The sequence below is a fragment of the Octopus bimaculoides genome, chromosome 4 (assembly GCF_046866305.1).
Source record: "Octopus bimaculoides isolate indiv1 chromosome 4, ASM4686630v1, whole genome shotgun sequence".
Classification (NCBI taxonomy): Eukaryota; Metazoa; Mollusca; class Cephalopoda; order Octopoda; family Octopodidae; genus Octopus; species Octopus bimaculoides.
The window spans coordinates 40,726,586-40,744,835 of NC_142931.1; the positions used below are offsets into that span (position 1 = coordinate 40,726,586).

Here is an 18,250-nt window from a genome sequence, read left to right on the forward strand (position 1 = left end):
GAATCTGGAAAAAAGTGTCATTATTGGCTTCAAATGATTCCAGCCAATCAGAGCAGATTTCCATTCTTCCCTCCTTCAAATCAGGTGTCAGCTGCCAAGGTACCCTCTTTACACACATTTTTCTACACACAAAATCTTCCACCATCTTCTGTAATGCATTGTGATCACAGTCCAGTTGTGTAGCAAGCTCACTGATTGTGATTGATCTGCCTTTGCAGATCACTTTACCCAATCACTGGCAATACATGTCAGTGATTGCAGTTAATGGTTTCTCACTTGAATGTCTTGTCTTCAATGCTGGTTTCCTCTTATTTAAGCGTCTTCATCCATCTGCGCACATTGCTCTTGACAATGGTGTCAGCCATGTCAACAACCTGTAACCTCCTGTGGATGCCAGACAGCCTGTATCTCTCTTTTGTCAAGAACTCAGTGATGACTTGTTGCTTTTGCTTAGGAACCATTATTTGTCTGTAATGAAGAACAAGAAGAGTTACTATAGAGAAGTTACTCTATCAGCATTTGCAATTTGAATGACCTTTGCCAATTAATACAAAAGTTATGCCCATTTTTGCATTATATTTGGTACAACCACCATATATATAAACAGGTGAAGGTTGGCAACAGGAAGGGTATCCACCTATATAAAATTTGCCTCCATAAACTTTATCCAACCCATGTAAGCATGGAGAAGTAGACATTAAATGATGGTGATACGTATGAAGTTGTCAAAAAGATCCTCTTGAATGTTACTAATTCTTGAGAATAGTGTGAAATTGATAATTACAAATTCTTAAATAATTCTCTTTGCTATTAAGTAACAAAAATAGGTTCCACATCCACTTTGTGATATCTGGTTAGTTACAGTAGGGTTAAAATAATTGCTTTAACAAAACAAAAAAGAATTCTATCAGATAATGCATATAAAACAGCAAAATATAAAGAAAATCTGTATAAATTAAAATTGTGAACAGCAGCTTTTAATATGACCACAATAACACAAAAGCAAAATTTATCTAATTGAGCTTGAGCCAAAAATGGAAAAACCAGAACTACTTTTCTAAACTTTGAAATATGTTTTGACTAAAGCTAGTTTATATATAATATTGTCCTTTCTTTTTTATCTCTTTCAGTTCTTGAATTTGAGTTAAGAAAAGCTCATGAAACTATTAAAGGACTTCGTGCAACTCTTACAAAAGGTGCAAGTGAACATTTACTAGTTAACATTTTTTTCAGTTACTTCTCAGCAAGTTTGAAGAATATATCAGAATGAATCATACATGACAAACCTATATTAACTTTATAAAAGTTAATATAGGTTTAAAGAAATTTATAAAGCTTTTAATTTGAAATATATTTAAAGCAGAATAATTGCATTATTTTTGGTTGTCGAAAGAATTAATTTGATTCAAGATGTATTGAGGATTTGTAAATGTAGTAGAATAAAGTAATTCAATAAGGTGTTTCAAGAATATGAATAAAAATGGAGATGGATAGTAACATCTTTGTGATTAAAAATTGTGGTTTTGGGTTTGATCCCACTGTGTGGCACCTTCAGTGAATTTCAGCTATCAAAGCCTTGGATTGTCCAAAGCTTTGTGAGTGAAATTTGGTAGCGGGAAGGTGTACAGAAGCTTGTTGAAAGTAATTTGTCACCCAGTTTAAAACCACACCTGGTCCTCTCAGATGCTTGTAGTGGAATCCACTGTGTTGCAAGCATTTGAATAGGTCTCTGATCTGAGTATAACTTACTCTGTTTCTGTCAATTGTATAAGCCCTAAAAAAGGGTGCAAGCACTGCCCTTTCTCCTTTGGGTGAGCAATTTAAAAACAAAAAGAATGTTTAATTTAACTGGACTGTTTTGTTATTTCTCTTTAAAAGTGTTTTAGTTACATGTTGATTAAACTGTTTAGTTTGTATTTTATTTTTCATTTAGTACTGTGAACGTTGTTTAATTTTTCCCACAGAAACTGAACTTGCCTCTCCAGAACAAGGCCGAGAAGGTTTGATCCCAGGAGGTAAAGAAGAAATTATTAAACTTTTGGAAAAGAAAGCACTTAACTTTTTAGTTAATGAATATCTGTTGCTCAGTAACTACAAACTCACATCTGTCACATTTTCTGAAGAAAATGGAGATCAGGTAATAACATTAATTTATATGAAAAGTTCAATTTTTATTACTTATTGAAAAATACTATACTTTTAATATTTCATTCAACCTTAACTTCCCTTTATACTCATTATCTTCTCTTAACTTTGATTATTATAAGGTTTAGCTATTGAGAGACAAATCTTGAGAGACAATATTTTGAAATAGTTGTAATTTTCACAGTTAGTGCTACTTGGTTAATATGTGAAGGATTAAAGTTAAGTGGACTTGGTTATCTCTATTTGTACACATGAATTAACTTTGGTTTCCATTGAGTGGAAGGTTGGTAGAATCATTAGAACATTTGAAAAAAATAATCTACTGTGTTTTTATCTATATTTTTTTACATGCTGAGTTTAAATCCTGCTGAGGTCCACTTTGTGTTTCATTCTTTCAGGGTTGATAGAAAAAAGTACCAGTCAAATGCTGGGGGTTGGTGGTATTGACTAACCTCTCCCTTCAAAATTGTTGGCTTTGTGTTTAAATGAGAAATAATTATCATAAAAAAAGATTCTGAATGACATAAACAAAAATAACATCAACTAAAACAATGGCATAAATTTAAACAACATTAACAGAAATTCTAACAATATTTCTTTGCTAGCATTATAAGCCAAACTTAGGTTGAGTCTAGTCATAAAAAGAAGTATGACAGTGGTGTGCTACAACAAAGTGTGCTTCTTTTTCTGAGAATTCTCTAAGAGTGGACAAGATGGAAGGTGATGTACCTCTGCTTTGTGAAGGATGGTGGAGATTTTCACTTGCTCTCTGCTAATAGAACCCTAGGTGATATATGACGTAACATATACTCCATTCATAGGGATAGAGCATTTGTAAGTGGCTTGGTCTTTAAAACTGAAGACTAAGCATGAAAGCAGACAGAGATGGTTCATTACACATCTACTCTTAACACTGGTGCCTCAGTTCATGGCACAATGCAATATGAGGTTTATATTGGTTCTTGGCATATTGTCTCTTTTGCAGCATTGTGCAGGAAGGTGGTGAGCACCAAGGTGATACAGATTGACACATGGGTGGGAGAAGTCTGCTTAGACAGATAAATCCTGATCATCCACAAAGATCATGGAACAGTTCCAGATCTGCATCCCATTGTAGGTGTTGATAGAAAAACAAGATTGGTAGGTCAGCGCTGAAAGGTCAGCTACTATATACATAGCAGTAAGAGCCATTTGAGGGTGTTCTGCCCACAGGAGCTTGAAAGGTAGAGAAAGTGAGCAACAACTGTGGCAGCAACAACAACATTAGATCACAGAAACTTTTGTTTTTGGAATGCCACCAGTGGCAGCCCTGAGGAGATCAAAATAAACCACCTTACGTTCAGTACCAGAAGATGACAATCAGAGATCCTCTACCAAGATCACAGTCCAGAGTACTATCCCATCCTTGCAAGATAAGGATTTGATGAAGTGGTAAACTGTCAAAGACAGTGAGGAGGAAATAAGATAAAGATCTGCCTTAAAAAAAGAAAGTGAAGTGGAAGAGATGTGGAGCCTGTCTCTTTTTTTTTTTTTTGGTGGGGGGGGGGGAGGCAGAGTATAAATTTCACAATCTTTTGAATAGTTAACAAAGAACTGATGAGCAATTTGAAAGAGCTGTTGGCAAAAATGAAAGATAATGTGCCAATTGAAGTTTCAACTATGTAGAACATGTAAGCAATAGACTGCTAATGAGAACCAAATTGAGTCTGTGAACAGTTGCACCTTAGCTACCAAGAGGATGTGGGCCCTTATTCACTATGACATCTGGGTTGCTCATGGACACATTGAAAGTTTTGTGTATATGGATATAGAGTACATGGCTGCTGAAAGTGGTCAAAGTCATGAGCTGCTTGATCAAACCCAGGTAGCAACTTCTCACTTGTCTGTGCATGGGTGGGTTACCATTGTTTTTCTTTAAATTCATTCATTCATATTTACATAATCTATTTCTGTATTATTATCTTATAATATATATGAATAGATTTTATAACATATTTTATCTCACCTCTTGTTTTTATATAACTTTTTACATCTTCACTTGTCTTCATAATCACTTTTTCTGACACATTGTTTGTATGATTAGGCTCCTATAGAATTCTTGAGAGGACTTTAGCATACAAATCACTGTTTTGTTTAGCTAAATTGCTGCAAAAAACTTTATCTGTCATGGAAACTGTTATTAACTGATAATTATGTCATTAAATTTGAACCAACTTCTTTGAAAATTCCTGTGACATCTGGTTGCTCACAGGCTTTCTTTACATTTAAATGTAATGCTCATTTATTCACATTGTTTTGATGTGATTGTTCATTTTCATTTTTACAATGACATTGTAGGATAGGTGTGAGAGGCTAGACATGGCTGGATATGATAGGTTTAAATGCAAAAGGGTTAACAGTTATTCATTTGTCAGATAACCATCTATTTTTTTGACAAATTTAAAAAAATTCTAAATATTAAATGATTATTAATTAAAACATCTGCTTCAGAAATAGTACTTGTTTCTTGAAAATTATTGTACATTTTATATTTGTTTATTTTGCTTGTTACATTAATAATCCCTGTGATTATTGAACTCAATAAGTATAGAACTAGCAAAAAATATTCACAGAGTATGTATATGTCTATATACACATATATTTTTCATTTGTAGGATTTTGAAGATTGGGATGATGTTGGGCTCAATATACCAAAACCTCCAAGCTTGTTATATCTGTTCCGAGATTATGGCACTCATGCATTTCCCTCTATAGAAACTTATGATGTTGGTTGTTATGTCAATTTAGAAAATGAACATTTAATTGATTTACAAACAAAATGGAAATGTAAAAAAGACAATTTAGTAAGTACTATAAATGAAATTCTCTCATTAAGTATTTCAATGTTTATTGAATTTAAAAAAAAAAAAAAATTTTCTTTTTTTGTACTAAACTTTTATTAAATTTTCTTCAGGAGAGTAAAATTTTTCAATTGGAAAATGAAATTATTGAAATTAACAAACAGAAAGATGAATTGATTTTGCAGCTTAATGAATGGTGAGCAATTACATATTTTTAATTTCATTTGTTGATTTGTATTTAAAAACTGAATTTGAGAAGTAAGATTGGGATAGGATTGTGGGTTTAATGTTTTCTGTGGAAAAGTTAAAACTAGGAACTAGAAGATAACAGTTCAGAGTTAGTATAAGGTATATTTGACTAACATTATAAATAAAAAAAAAATTGGGGCTACTGATGGTTAACAAATGTTATTAAAGGATGATTAATAGTTAATGTTCTTTGGAACATTAGACATTGCATTCATTATTTTTAATACATTTTGAGAACATTCAGAAATACATAGCCTTGTTTAGCTAGAACACTACTGCTGTGAAAGAACTGGATTATTGCTGATTAATGAAGAGTATAACAAGATTGGTCATTTTTAGAAATAATACATTTCTAAATCTCTCGGAGAGATTTATGCAGTAGTGATACGATGAAATAGTTGTATACTGTCAGCTTAATGTGACAATCCCATGAAGGGAATAATACTACTGTTGTTTAGACTTAGGAAGCTACACCACTTCCTGTTGGCCTTGACACATTTCCTGTGTCCTTATGTTTACAAGGGGGAGACAAGCACCTTCACCCAACTAAGCCTGCTCATCAGACTGAGGACGAGCAAAAACTCAGAAACATGTCTCTGGATGCAGACTTAGTTGGGTGGAGGTGCTTGTCTCTCCCTTGTAAACATAAGGACACAGGAAATGTGTCAAGGCCGACAGGAAGCGGTGTAGCTTCCTAGGTCTAAACAACAGTAGTATTATTCCCTTCATGGGACTGTCACATTAAGTTGACAGCATACAACTACTTCAAGATTGGTCATGTTATTAGTGAATAATACAAGATAGATAAATTTATTTGGTTTATTTGAAAAATAATCTGAATATCTCTATATAATAAAAGTTTAGATCTTTTAATCACCATCCTTTAATGTCCATTTTCCATGCTAACAAGATGTTTGTACTCAAGAAGACCCTGTACTCCACAGCAGAAGTGTTAAGGCCACTCCTTGCAAGAGTCCTGAGCTGGTGCCATGTAAAAAGCACTTGTGCTGGTGGCAAGTAAAAAGCACTTGTGCTGGTGCCATGTAAAAGTACCCAACACACTCTGTAAAGTGGTTGGTGTGAGGAAGGGCATCCGGCTGTAGAAACCATACCAAGTTAGACTGGAGCCTGGTGCAGCTCTCCAGCTTGCCAGCTCTGGTCAAACCAGCTAACCGATGCCAGCATGGATAATGGATGTTAAATGATGATGATGATGATGATGATGATGATGAAAGGTTTAGTCAGGGAAAAGAGCTGCATGCAAGGCCTTTGCAGGTTCTCTAAGCCTGGTGAAATTGATGAGGTTGAGTCCATCTGAAACAAATGCATGAAAAATATTGGTGGTGAGGAAGTTCTGAATAGATGGTACTTTGAAAAGGAAGAATTAGGAAACTGGTTAGTGCATGCCCAGGGGTAGGAGACGCACAGTATCGGGCATGAAAAGGAGAGTGGGCTTAGATGGTGGTGGTGCTCAATCAGTTGATTCTAAGAAGTAGATGTCATTGTTGCAGTAATAGAAGAAGCAGAATTACAACACAAAATGTTTGTTGGTTAGAGATTGAAGTGTGTTTGTGGGTAACTTCATGCCAGTCAGTTGGGTAGCTTTTTTTATATGGTCAAGGATGTTTCTATGAGCAGCAGCAGCAGCAGTAGTAGTCATAGCATTTCAAATGTGGAATTAGTATTCTATTGTGAGTTTCACTTGAGCTTTGTAGAAGATCAGCACCTGTTGGAAACTGAAGTATTTTCAAGTCCTGAGGTGGAAGACAAGTCTTTAGAATGCAGTTTTTGCTACATTGTGAAAGCTATGTTTCTCAAAACTCAAAGCATTAATTACTGGCTTCAAATTTTGGCTCAAGGTCAGCAATTTTGGGGAAGTGGGTAAGTTGCTTATATTGACCCCTGGTACTTATTTTATTGAGCCCTAAGGGATGAATGGTTAAAGCTGACCATGGCAGAAATTGAACTCAGAACATAGACAAAGTGCCACTAAGCATTTTACTTGGCATGCTCGCCACCTTATAGGTACTAATTATTGATTGTGTTTAAAACGATATACTTTTCTGCTACTAATTATTGAACTATAAATAGGAGTGAATTTTTTCAGCAGTGAGGAAACTAAAGAATACAAATTTTTGGTGTTTTTACTTTGCTTGATTCTCAGCACAATGGTTAGAGTAAAGTGTGCATTCAAGACTGTGCTCAGTTGTTCAGTTCCTTAATCATACAGTTGTATCTTCCTGTACTATTTTAAATTTTATCATTATAACTAAATGGATTTATTTATATTTTATTTCTCTGAAGGAGGCAAAATGCTTCATCCCCTGAGAACACATCTATTCCAAACCATTCTAGACAGCTATCCTGTGCGAATTCACACCCAGATCCTGCCAATATTGAAAATGCAGTCAACACAGTTTTGGATGGCATGAGTGACCAGGGATATTATGAACAGCAGCATTTAAACCCAAATGAAGATGAGAGGTAATAAATTATCCTCTAATTAATTTGTCATAATCAGGTGGAGGTGTGATTGTGTGGTAAGAGGTTTGCTTCCTAATCACGTTGTTCTAAGTTCAATCACACTGCATGGCAAGTGTCTTCTACTATAGCCGTGGGCTGACCAAAGCCTTCTGAGTAGATTTGGGAGACAAAAACTGAAAGAATCTCATTGTGTGTGTGTGTGTGTGTGTGTGTGTGTGTGCATGTGTGTGTGTGTGCGTGCATGTGTGCATGTATGTCTGTGTATTACTCCTTGCCTTGGCATCACATGATAGTTGTAAACAAATGTTACCATCATATCAGCAACATCCTTTGGTCTTCCTCTATTAAAACATGTTTGATCTTGGGAAAAATTTTTTTATTTGGAAACAGATTAGGGTTGGCCAGAGGAAGGACATCTGTCTATTGAAAATCTATCTCAACAAAATTCTGTCCAATCCATGCAAGCATGGAGAGAAGGATGTTAAATCGACGGTGACCACAACAATGCTGATGATAATGACTTCGCAATTACTTTTGTTTCAAGTTGTTTCAATTTCATATCAATTAATGCTCATTATTATTTTTTTTTTGTCATTATTTTACTCCCATGTGATATTTTTCTTCTACAATTGTTTCATAATTTACATACATAGTGTCGGAGTTAGTACTTTTGCAGCTGATATCTTATCAACTCTTCTTAATCACTATTTAAAGCTTGGCAAGCTGAGGGTACAAGGTAATGCCTATATCAAAGGGTTGTTATTCTTTTTTCTAACAATTTTGAATAAGCTGCCTTTCTTTTTATTTTTCTTAGTTCATTTTATTTTTAATTTTGTAAATCATACTGTCCAAAAATTATTCAGAACACTCTTTCTGCATGCAAAAACCTAAGCCAACTGATTGGCAAACTTGAATACACTATATTGTACTGATGAGATCTATTAAGTGGAAACATGTTCATAGTTACCCCTTGCCTGCATACAAAAATCAGGTTGTCTTTACCATAGTAAATTAACTTTGAGAAATTAATTCTTAATTACCTGAAATTATCTTCCCTTGATAGTTGCTAAGAATTGCCACTAGGCTTTTATTTTATTTTTGCAACTGAGGGAAAAATTTTGCTTATGAATATTTTGCATTTAGTACCTCACCTCTTAACTGATTTATTCAAATTCATGCTATTTGTTCATTTTATTTTCTTATTATATAAATTATACTGGCCAAAAATTATTTATAACTGTTTCTTTATGTGTAAATTTTTTTATTGCTAATCAGCAGCTTGGTTGGATTATATTAGATCTCTAATAGATCAAAACATGTCCTTTGTTGTCCTTTGCTTCTAAGACAAGATCACACATTCCTCTATGCATGTAAATTACTTATTAATTTCTTGAAATTATCTTCTTTCTTTTACTTGTTTAAGTCTTTGGACTGTGGTCATTCTGGGGCACTGCTTTAAAGGGTTTAGTCAAACAAATAAACCCCATTCCCCTTTTTTTTGCTGAACTGTTAAGTTATGGGGCATAAACAAACCAACACTGGTTGTCATGCAGTGGTAGTGCGCACACACACACACACACACACACACACACACACACACACACACACATACAGACACATGCGTGATGGGCTTTTTTCAGTGACTGTCTATCAAATCCATTCACAAAGCTTTGGTCAGCCCAAGGCTGTAGTAGAGGATATTTGCCCAATATACCATGCAGTGGGACTGAACCTAAGACCACATTGTTGGGAAGCATGCTTCTAATCACACAGCCTCACCTTTTCTTTGAGAGTCTCTAATGGTTTTCTTTCTCCAACCAAGCAGGAAATTTCAATACATTATATTTTGCTTATAATATTCAGTATTCCTCTCCTCTACAGTGAAACCTGTTCTGCTCTGGTCCATTCTCTCATACTTTTACTCATCTTTTGCCTCTCATTTCCTAGCATAAAGTTACCCCTCTGAAGGTTAGTAATCTCACAAACTGTGTGATGGCCTCACTAGTGTTGGTTATATGAAAAAAAGGCATCCAGTAAGTACTGTAAAGTGGTTGGCATTAAGAAGGGCATCCAGCCATAGAATTCATGCCAAAGCAGATGCTGGAGCATGATGCAGTTCTCAGGCCCATTGGATACTGTTAAATCTTTCAACGTATGCCAGCATGGAGGATGGATTTTATATGATGATGATGATTTGTTTTGCAGATTCTTGATGTGAAAATGTGTGTTTGTGTGTTGAAAGAGCTGTTGTATCTTGAGAGGGTTATTTTGCCAATAAGTAACACACAAACACACATTGTATGTGTTTTCTATAGGCAAAATGAGAAAATGACCCTCTCGAGTTATGCTTTGACACTTCTAGCTGAAAATGTGGAGGCAGACAAATCAGCAATTGTTAACATTTAATTCTTGAATAATGAATGCTGGTATTTGTCTCATTTAGTGTAAATGAGACAATGTCACAATGGCTAATTTGGGAAATGTTTGATCATTTATGTAACAGTAAAAATATTTTTTAACCATATAGCATTTTACTTCTAGGACTATACCACCGTCATTTGAAAAGGCTTTGCTAGAAACAACATTGAATTTAATAAAAGACCATCGAATAGTATCTGAGGTTAGTAAAAATTATGTTTATGAAGATAGCATTTAAATTGCTATTAACTATTATTTTTTTTTAAGTTAAATTTTACCACTAAAAGTTTTTTTATAACCACTGAAACTAAAAGCATTTTTCAGTGATTTATCAGATTTTTGTATTTTATCTTCTCTTAGTATAAAAATATATTTTTGTGTCCATATGATCTCACAAGTATTTCAGACAATATTTTATTTACACTTGTAAAAGATATGAGAAATTGTTTAATGCTGAAATAAAATTGAAAGTATTTTGTTTCAAATTAATTTATTACAGATCAAGAGATTTGAATGATTTCATCTTTTTAGTCTACTAAGAATTTTCTAATCAATATAATCAATATATTAATGCTGTTTTTAATATGTAAATGATTACCGACATGTATTTATTTCAAGATTATACATTGTAAATCTTAAGATTTATTTATTTGATTGTGCTCTTTTTTTCTCTTGTAAAATGTGAGGATGGTATCCTCATCTAGCTCAATGAGAACCAGTAACAGTTTTGCTGTTTCATTTTGATAAAGCATGACTCTAAATCTATTTGCATTTAGTATCCCATCTATTTACCGCCTCTATTAGTTACTTTCTGCCAAATTATATGAAGGTAAAACATTTTCTTAGTTGCTATCCAGTGGAATATTATCAGAAAGTGAGATATTAGTCTGATTTACATTTTATCATTTTCTTATCAACTGTCTTTCAAGAATTATATAACATTTATTAGACAAAAAACTGTAAATCATTTTGAAGTATTTGTTGTCTAGCTCTGGTCAACCATAATGAGACAGATCCATGATCAAAGATATCCTAGCCATGTCCATCCCATCTTTATTCTCTCAGATTATATCATCATCCAATGTTTCTTTTCAAGATGGTAGTGTGTGATTTGATGGAGATTTAGTTGGTATTTCATGCAGATCAAACCAGTGTTGGCTTGTCATTTTTCTGGGTTTCATATGATGATCATCGTTATTGGGTTGAACTGCTTGGATTTGCATGACTCTGATCTTCTACCTTTCTGTATCTTCAATGGTGTGTGACAATTATTCTCAGTGACATCCAGTGTTGTCTGTTAACTGATTGGCATTTGTCTTTACAGGATGACCAATGCATTTCAACCATGTTGAGATGTTGAAAGTAGGGTTCACTTACCAGCTCCCCTGTACTTCTCCAGCAGTGTCCAGCAAAGAGAACCCCTTTTTCTGTAATGGTGTCTGATACTTAAGGAAGCTAATTGTATAATCTTTCTTTTGGTAAGGTGTTCTTTCTAGGACTTATTCAAATGGTACAAAGCATGTGCATGTAGGTACCATCCAGCATAGTTTCAAGTTTTTTGGTTTGTGTCCAGATGGAAGAGGCATAAAGAAATGCAGATTCAACCACTGTGCAGCAGAAGAATTTCCTTTTAAGATCCTCTGAGAGATTAGATTTCCATATAATGTTGAGATTTTTAAGTACTACTGAAGCTTTACTGATTTGTATTTCACCATTTGTCTCTGTTATTTGTGTGTTGCTCCTGAGGTATGTGAAAGAATTTACTGGTTTATTGAGTTTTCAGATAATGAGGTGTTTGTTACCTTCTAATTCTGATGAATTTTGATTTTCCAGTGTTAATATGGAGACCATTACCTTCTGCAGCATCTTCCAGATAGTAACTAGGGTAGTGGCTTCTGAAATCTTATCTGACATTAGGGCTAAGTCAACAGTATAATCTCTGTGTGTTACTGCTGAGGCTTGGTATGTGGAACTTCTTGATTTTGTGAGGGCAATACCAAGTTCCTTGTGCAGAACGAGAAACATCATATAATATTGTTAAATAACATAAACAGTAAGGATATTTTATATTGAACCAATTCAGTGCAACATTAAAATCTCCAAATTAATTGTGTTGGTGTCCTATGAGTAGAAGAAATATTTGTTTCTATTTTAGGGACTGGCCTCTTCCCTTCAGAAGAATGGAGAAACATAACAAAGTTGTCTTTTAAATACTCTTACTCTTACTCTCTTTTACTCTTTTACTTGTTTCAGTTATTTGACTGCGGCCATGCTGGAGCACCGCCTTTAGTCGAGCAAATCGACCCCAGGACTTATTCTTTGGATGCCTAGTACTTATTCTATCGGTCTCTTTTGCTGAACCGCGAAGTTACGGGGACTTAAACACACCACCATCGGTTGTCAAGCGATGTTAGGGGGACAAACACAGACACACAAACATATACACACATATACATATATACGACAGGCTTCTTTCAGTTTCCGTCTACCAAATCCACTCACAAGGCTTTGGTCGGCCCGAGGCTATAGTAGAAGACACTTACCCAAGGTGCCATGCAGTGGGAATGAACCTGGAACCATGTCGTTGGTAAGCAAGCTACTTACCACACAGCCACTCCTGCGCCTATAGATTATTATTTCCAAATGTTTTCTTTATTTATGACAAAATTCTTATGATTGCCTCACAAAATTCTTATGATTTCTTACAAGAAACAAAAATTGTTGGAATGTACATATTTATTTGTTAAGATGATATTTGCAGAAAAATTAGTGATATGAATTTGCTGCTGCTACTATTGTGAGTTGCCAAGATGGGTGTGGACTAAAAGGGAAGACAGAGAAAAGATAGGAAGATGACGGTGTTTGAATAAACATATCAAATGATAAAGAATAGAATAAAAAGATTGAGAAGTTGCAAGAAAATAAATATAAATAGTTTGTTGATTTAATAAGTAAATAATCAAATAGTTGGAGAGAAGCTGGTAAAAGGTCTGGTAGTTTTCCAAAGAATAAAAAGAATGAAAACAGGAATATAAGCTTAAAATATCTATTCAAAAGAAGAAAATGAACTAAATATCTTTTACTAGATACATCATACTGTTATGTTTGCATAAATCTTTACTACAATTAGGAAAAATAAAATTTTCACATAGTTCAACAGTAATTTTCACATAATTCAAGTTCTATCTATAATCTAGAAATTTTTCTTCCATATTGTATATGTGTCATCTTGTCCTTTGGGATGTTACAATGGAATTTGATTTTCACCAGATTTGTTTTTTATAATTACTTATTCATAGACTTTGAGTAATTCTTCTTTTGCTCTGCATCATTAATATACATATTTTCATTTATTTAGTGGATATTACAAATGTCATGGCCCTTGTAATCAAAATATATTAATGCATATTTTTTTTTTAATTGCAGGTATCAAAGATTTCTGATTCAAATTCTGAAACAATTATTCTAATGTTGGCTCGGTGCTTACCTCATATAGTTCCACATGTACTCTTGGCTAGGAGAGAGGTTGGTTATTTTCTTGTTATGCACATGCTCTCTCTCTCTCTCTCCCCCCCCCCCCTCTCTCTCTCTCTCTCATACACATTTTAAATAATTTGGGTAACTCATTTTAAATACTGATTGAAACCTAATATTAATTACTGAAATATGCTTAAGTTTTGACAATTTATGTGATAGATGTATTGAATTTTCCTTGGAGATGTTAATAGTTTTTGTGTTTGAATTAATGGATAATATATTAGTTACAACTTTCACCAAATATTTCACGTTTAATTGGAAACAGTTTTGGCAAAATAGTAAATATGTGGCTGTTTCATACAGAAATAGTGACATATTTGCTATTTTCCCAAAACATTTCAGTTAATAATCAAATATATGGTAGAAATCATATCTAATGTTTTGAAATAGTCTTGGGAAAATAGCAGATACCTGAGACAGAATTCATTTATTAATTACATATAGTAAATCTAAATATCTCATGGTTGTTGTTTTAGGTGTAATTAACATTTCAATTATTAATTTGCAGGAGTTAATACCACTCATTTTGTGCACAACTGTGTTACATCCAGATGTAAAGGAACGGGACAAGCTTCTTAATATTCTTTTTAATCTAATCAAAAAACCCAATGATGATCAAAGGTAATGTATATTGTACCATCTTATAAGTGACTGTGGAATGTAAAATCCTTTTTGATAATTAGATATTATATCTATATTTATTTATGCATAAACATGTATAATTGAGATGTAATTTTAAAAATAGTCCATTTGGCACTTTTAGAAAATAAAATTAGTGCTAGACTAATTAGCTATTCCTTTTGTGATAATTAATTTCAGTGGGCTAGTTTGAGGTTGTGAGATTTTTTTTTGTTTTTGCTCTGGGACATGATAAAACAGTACACTAGTAATGGGAAATGACCTTTCAGCCTTTGACCAATAGTTTCCTTATCCATTCAGCTATCATGACTCTCCTACATGTCAATGATGTAAGTATAGATGAACATTAAATAGATTAGAGGATAAATATAGTTACATCATCTTGGCGGGTGCAGAGGGGTTGGCATGGGATCACCAGTCGGAAGGCATTGGTGAACCTAGTTGGTTTTACACGTGATGATGTCACTGAAACCTCTAACCTGGAAAGACCCCAGCCCCATAAAGCAGGAACTGAGCTGAGCTGATACATATAGTTAGAACCATAGATAAAGATCAAAATTGTCTTCTCAAAAAGACAACCATACCACCCTGTGTACTAGAATTTCTTCAAAGTATTTTGAATTCCTTTACAAAACTAGCTTGATGTGGTTTTGATTCCATGATTATTAATGGTTCAAGATGAAAATTTATATAGTTGATCAGAATTCTCTCTTAGATTTTCTTTTCTTTAATCTGATTTTTCCTCTTTCTCTACTGATGTTATATCATACGGAAAATTCATGATTGTATTCCTTATCAAAACAAAAACAAATTACTAGTGTAGCTGGAGGTTGTTGGTGGTGATCTCTCCTTTTTCATCCTCCTTTTTGTTATTTGGCAAGCTGACAGAATCATTCATGTGTCAGATAAAATATTTAAAAGCAATTTTTCTGGCTTTTTATGCTCTGAGTTCAAATTCCATTAAGGTTGACTTTGCCTTTCATCCTTTTGAGGTCAATAAAAATATTACATTGACTCCAGTCAAACACCAAGGTGGATGTAATTAACTTACCCTACCCCACTGAAATTGTTGGCATTGTGTCAAAATTTGAAGCCATTATTATTGTTTAGTAATGATGGGATTATGTGGTAGAGCATATATACTTGCTGCTTTATGGTATCCAAAGTTCAATTAATCACTGATCTCAGTTAAAATTTTGTTAAAATCAATTTTACATTTCATTTTGGCTAAAACAGATATAAATGAAACTCTTACAGTTGTTGATTCAGGCGAGTATCTTCTCTCCTTACAAAAGAGATTTTTGGCATATAATGGCTCCTGTGCAGGTGACATGTAAAATACACCATTTCGAGCGTGGCTGTTGCCAGTACCTCCTGACTGGCTTTTGTGCCGGTGGCACGTAAAAGCACCCACTACACTCTTGGAGTGGTTGGCTTTAGGAAGGGCATCCAGCTGTAGAAACTCTGCCAAATCAGATTGGAGCCTGGTGTAGCCATCTGGTTCACCAGTCCTCAGTCAAATCGCCCAACCCATGCTAGCATGGAAAGCGGACGTTAAACAATGATGATGATGATGATGATGATGATGATAAAAATATCTTTATTATTATTGTAAATTAAAAAGTAGTATCAATTCACCACTCTGCTAAAGGGGAGAAGAAGAGCTTAAAAGTTTCTTTAATTTGCATTTTGTCTGTTGTCAACATAAAAATTCAGTAATTTTTATTTCTTTAAATTTTAAGGCAAATGATATTAAGAGGATGTGTGGCTTTTGCAAAACATGTTGGTCCTGCACGTCTGGAAAATGAACTCCTACCACAATGTTGGGAACAGGTAAATAATGTAATAATCTTTAATGTGAGAATAGGACAATTATTTCGTTGTTATTACTGAGAGTATAAGACAAGGGAACAATGGCCCATAGTTCATAGCTTAAACAGTTTCCACTAAGTATAAACTACTACCACTTCATGGGATAAAAGACTTGTTCTACTTCATTGCAGAGGAATAAACATAATTCCAAAATAGTGAGAAAGATTGTTCTCAATTTAATAGCTACATATCTCTCTCCTGAAATTTTTTCCTCTCTTTAAAAATGGACATGACATGTTTTAAATCATAAATCTTAGGTCACACTCAACACAACAGTGTATGCTCTAACACCATTTTCCCTACTAAAACAGGGTTAATCTTGCAGGATAGATGACAGGATTCTCTGATATGCCCTATCCTCTACATCTTTCCTCATTAACACCCTTGCTCAGATTTCCTCCTTCTCCGTCTTTCTCTACGTCTTTCTTGGTTTTCCTTTCCATCTTCTTCCCTCCACATTTATTTTCATCATTCCTCTCATCCAGTCACTTTCATGCTTCCTTAGTACATAACATTTTCTCCCCATTTCTCCTCACAACATCCTTCACTATTTCTATTTCCATTATACTCTGCCATTCGGTTCCTGAAACTTCTTCCATGTCCATATCAGTCTGGCCATGTAGTTGTCAAATCTGATTCACCTTCTCCAGTCAACATGTCTCCATGTTTACAAACTAGTTTCTTACCAACGTAGGGAGAGTAAAGTGGGAGAGACAATAGTTGCTCAGGAAGGCGGGTGGATCATCTCCCTACCTTCTGATCTATTGATCTTTCCTCTTTCCTGAGTAACTTCTGTTTTTCCTGCCTTACCCCCTCTCCATATTGGTATTTCCCATTAACTGCACCACCACCTTTCTTCATCACTCGCTACATTCACCTTTGCCTTCCCATCTCCGACCATCTGTCACTCTCCTCTTTTACTCTTATGAAACTACCTCCCTCTTCCTTCCCTTCATCAATCCACTGATCATACCCCCTCTCATGCTCACCTTTTTGTACCTGGAGTGTTTGCTTTGACACCCATTCACTACCATCTTCTCCTCAACTACTCTATCTTACCCTTAGTATCCGTGTATCTCCAACACCTGACACAAAACCAATTTTCTCTCTCAAATACATCCCCTCTTACTGCATTTCTTTTTCCTTTTTCTGCTCTTTTTCTGTCTTGCAAGTCACCTGGTGATCTCATGAGAAAAGCACCCAGTATACACTGTAAAGTGGTTGGTGTTAGGAAGGGCATCCAGCCATAGAACTATACCACAGCTGACATTGGAACTTGATGCAGTCCTGTGACTCACTGGATCCTATCAAACCATCCAATCCATTCCAGCATGGGAAATGGGCATTAAATGATGATGATGATGATGACCTCTATCTTCATGCCATTTTCAAGACCCAGTTCAACATTCTTTCCATCTGCATTTCTGCTAGATTAGTTCTTTTACACCATTACATTTTTAATCTTTTTACACCATTACATATTTAATGAACCCATACAGCATATATTGTGCATTTAACAGAGTTGGTTCCAGCATGCTACCTGCACACAATACATGGCTACTTCTCTGTTCTTTCTGCATCATTACAGGCTTTACAATTTCCCATCATCTTCATCTTATGATAGCATGTCTACAATAAAACAGATTGCCATTGGAAAAAGCTACAATTTCATTATTTTGCAATTCATTTTCTTTATATTATAATATATTTCCTTATATTTTATTCCTTGTATTATGTACATGAAGGCTCATTGTTATATTAGTTAGACAGGATGAGGATGATTATAGAGATAATTGGTGTTGTGTATCCCCAATTGGTCCTGAACAAGCAGACCTATGATCAAAGGTTTTCTGGTGTGACTATCCCATCTTTTTGTATATCTAGGACTACATTATCCAGTACTTCCTTCCATTTTCAAGACAGTAGAATATGATTCGATGGATATTCAGCTCCTACTTTTAGCAAGTCAAGTGACCATATAGAGGTTTACTCATGATGGTGGTGGCGACTGAAGTGGCAGTGATGGCAATCATGATTATGCCAATCACTATGTTTTTGATGGTCAT

The 18,250-nt window shown here is 34.5% G+C and overlaps 1 protein-coding gene across 3 annotated transcripts in view; it reads left to right on the plus strand.

Moving 5' to 3' along the window:
* Nucleotides 1-18,250, plus strand: part of LOC106880460 (RAB11-binding protein RELCH homolog) — a 245,776-nt gene that overhangs the window by 47,776 nt on the left and 179,750 nt on the right. For all 3 annotated transcript variants that reach the window (XM_052967015.2, XM_052967016.2, XM_052967018.2), the window contains exons 3-11: nucleotides 1,131-1,196; nucleotides 1,965-2,137; nucleotides 4,800-4,988; nucleotides 5,099-5,181; nucleotides 7,539-7,718; nucleotides 10,260-10,338; nucleotides 13,563-13,661; nucleotides 14,182-14,294; nucleotides 16,055-16,145. In XM_052967015.2, the coding sequence (XP_052822975.2) occupies nucleotides 1,131-1,196; nucleotides 1,965-2,137; nucleotides 4,800-4,988; nucleotides 5,099-5,181; nucleotides 7,539-7,718; nucleotides 10,260-10,338; nucleotides 13,563-13,661; nucleotides 14,182-14,294; nucleotides 16,055-16,145 (1,073 nt within the window). The remainder of the gene's footprint in view (nucleotides 1-1,130; nucleotides 1,197-1,964; nucleotides 2,138-4,799; nucleotides 4,989-5,098; nucleotides 5,182-7,538; nucleotides 7,719-10,259; nucleotides 10,339-13,562; nucleotides 13,662-14,181; nucleotides 14,295-16,054; nucleotides 16,146-18,250) is intronic.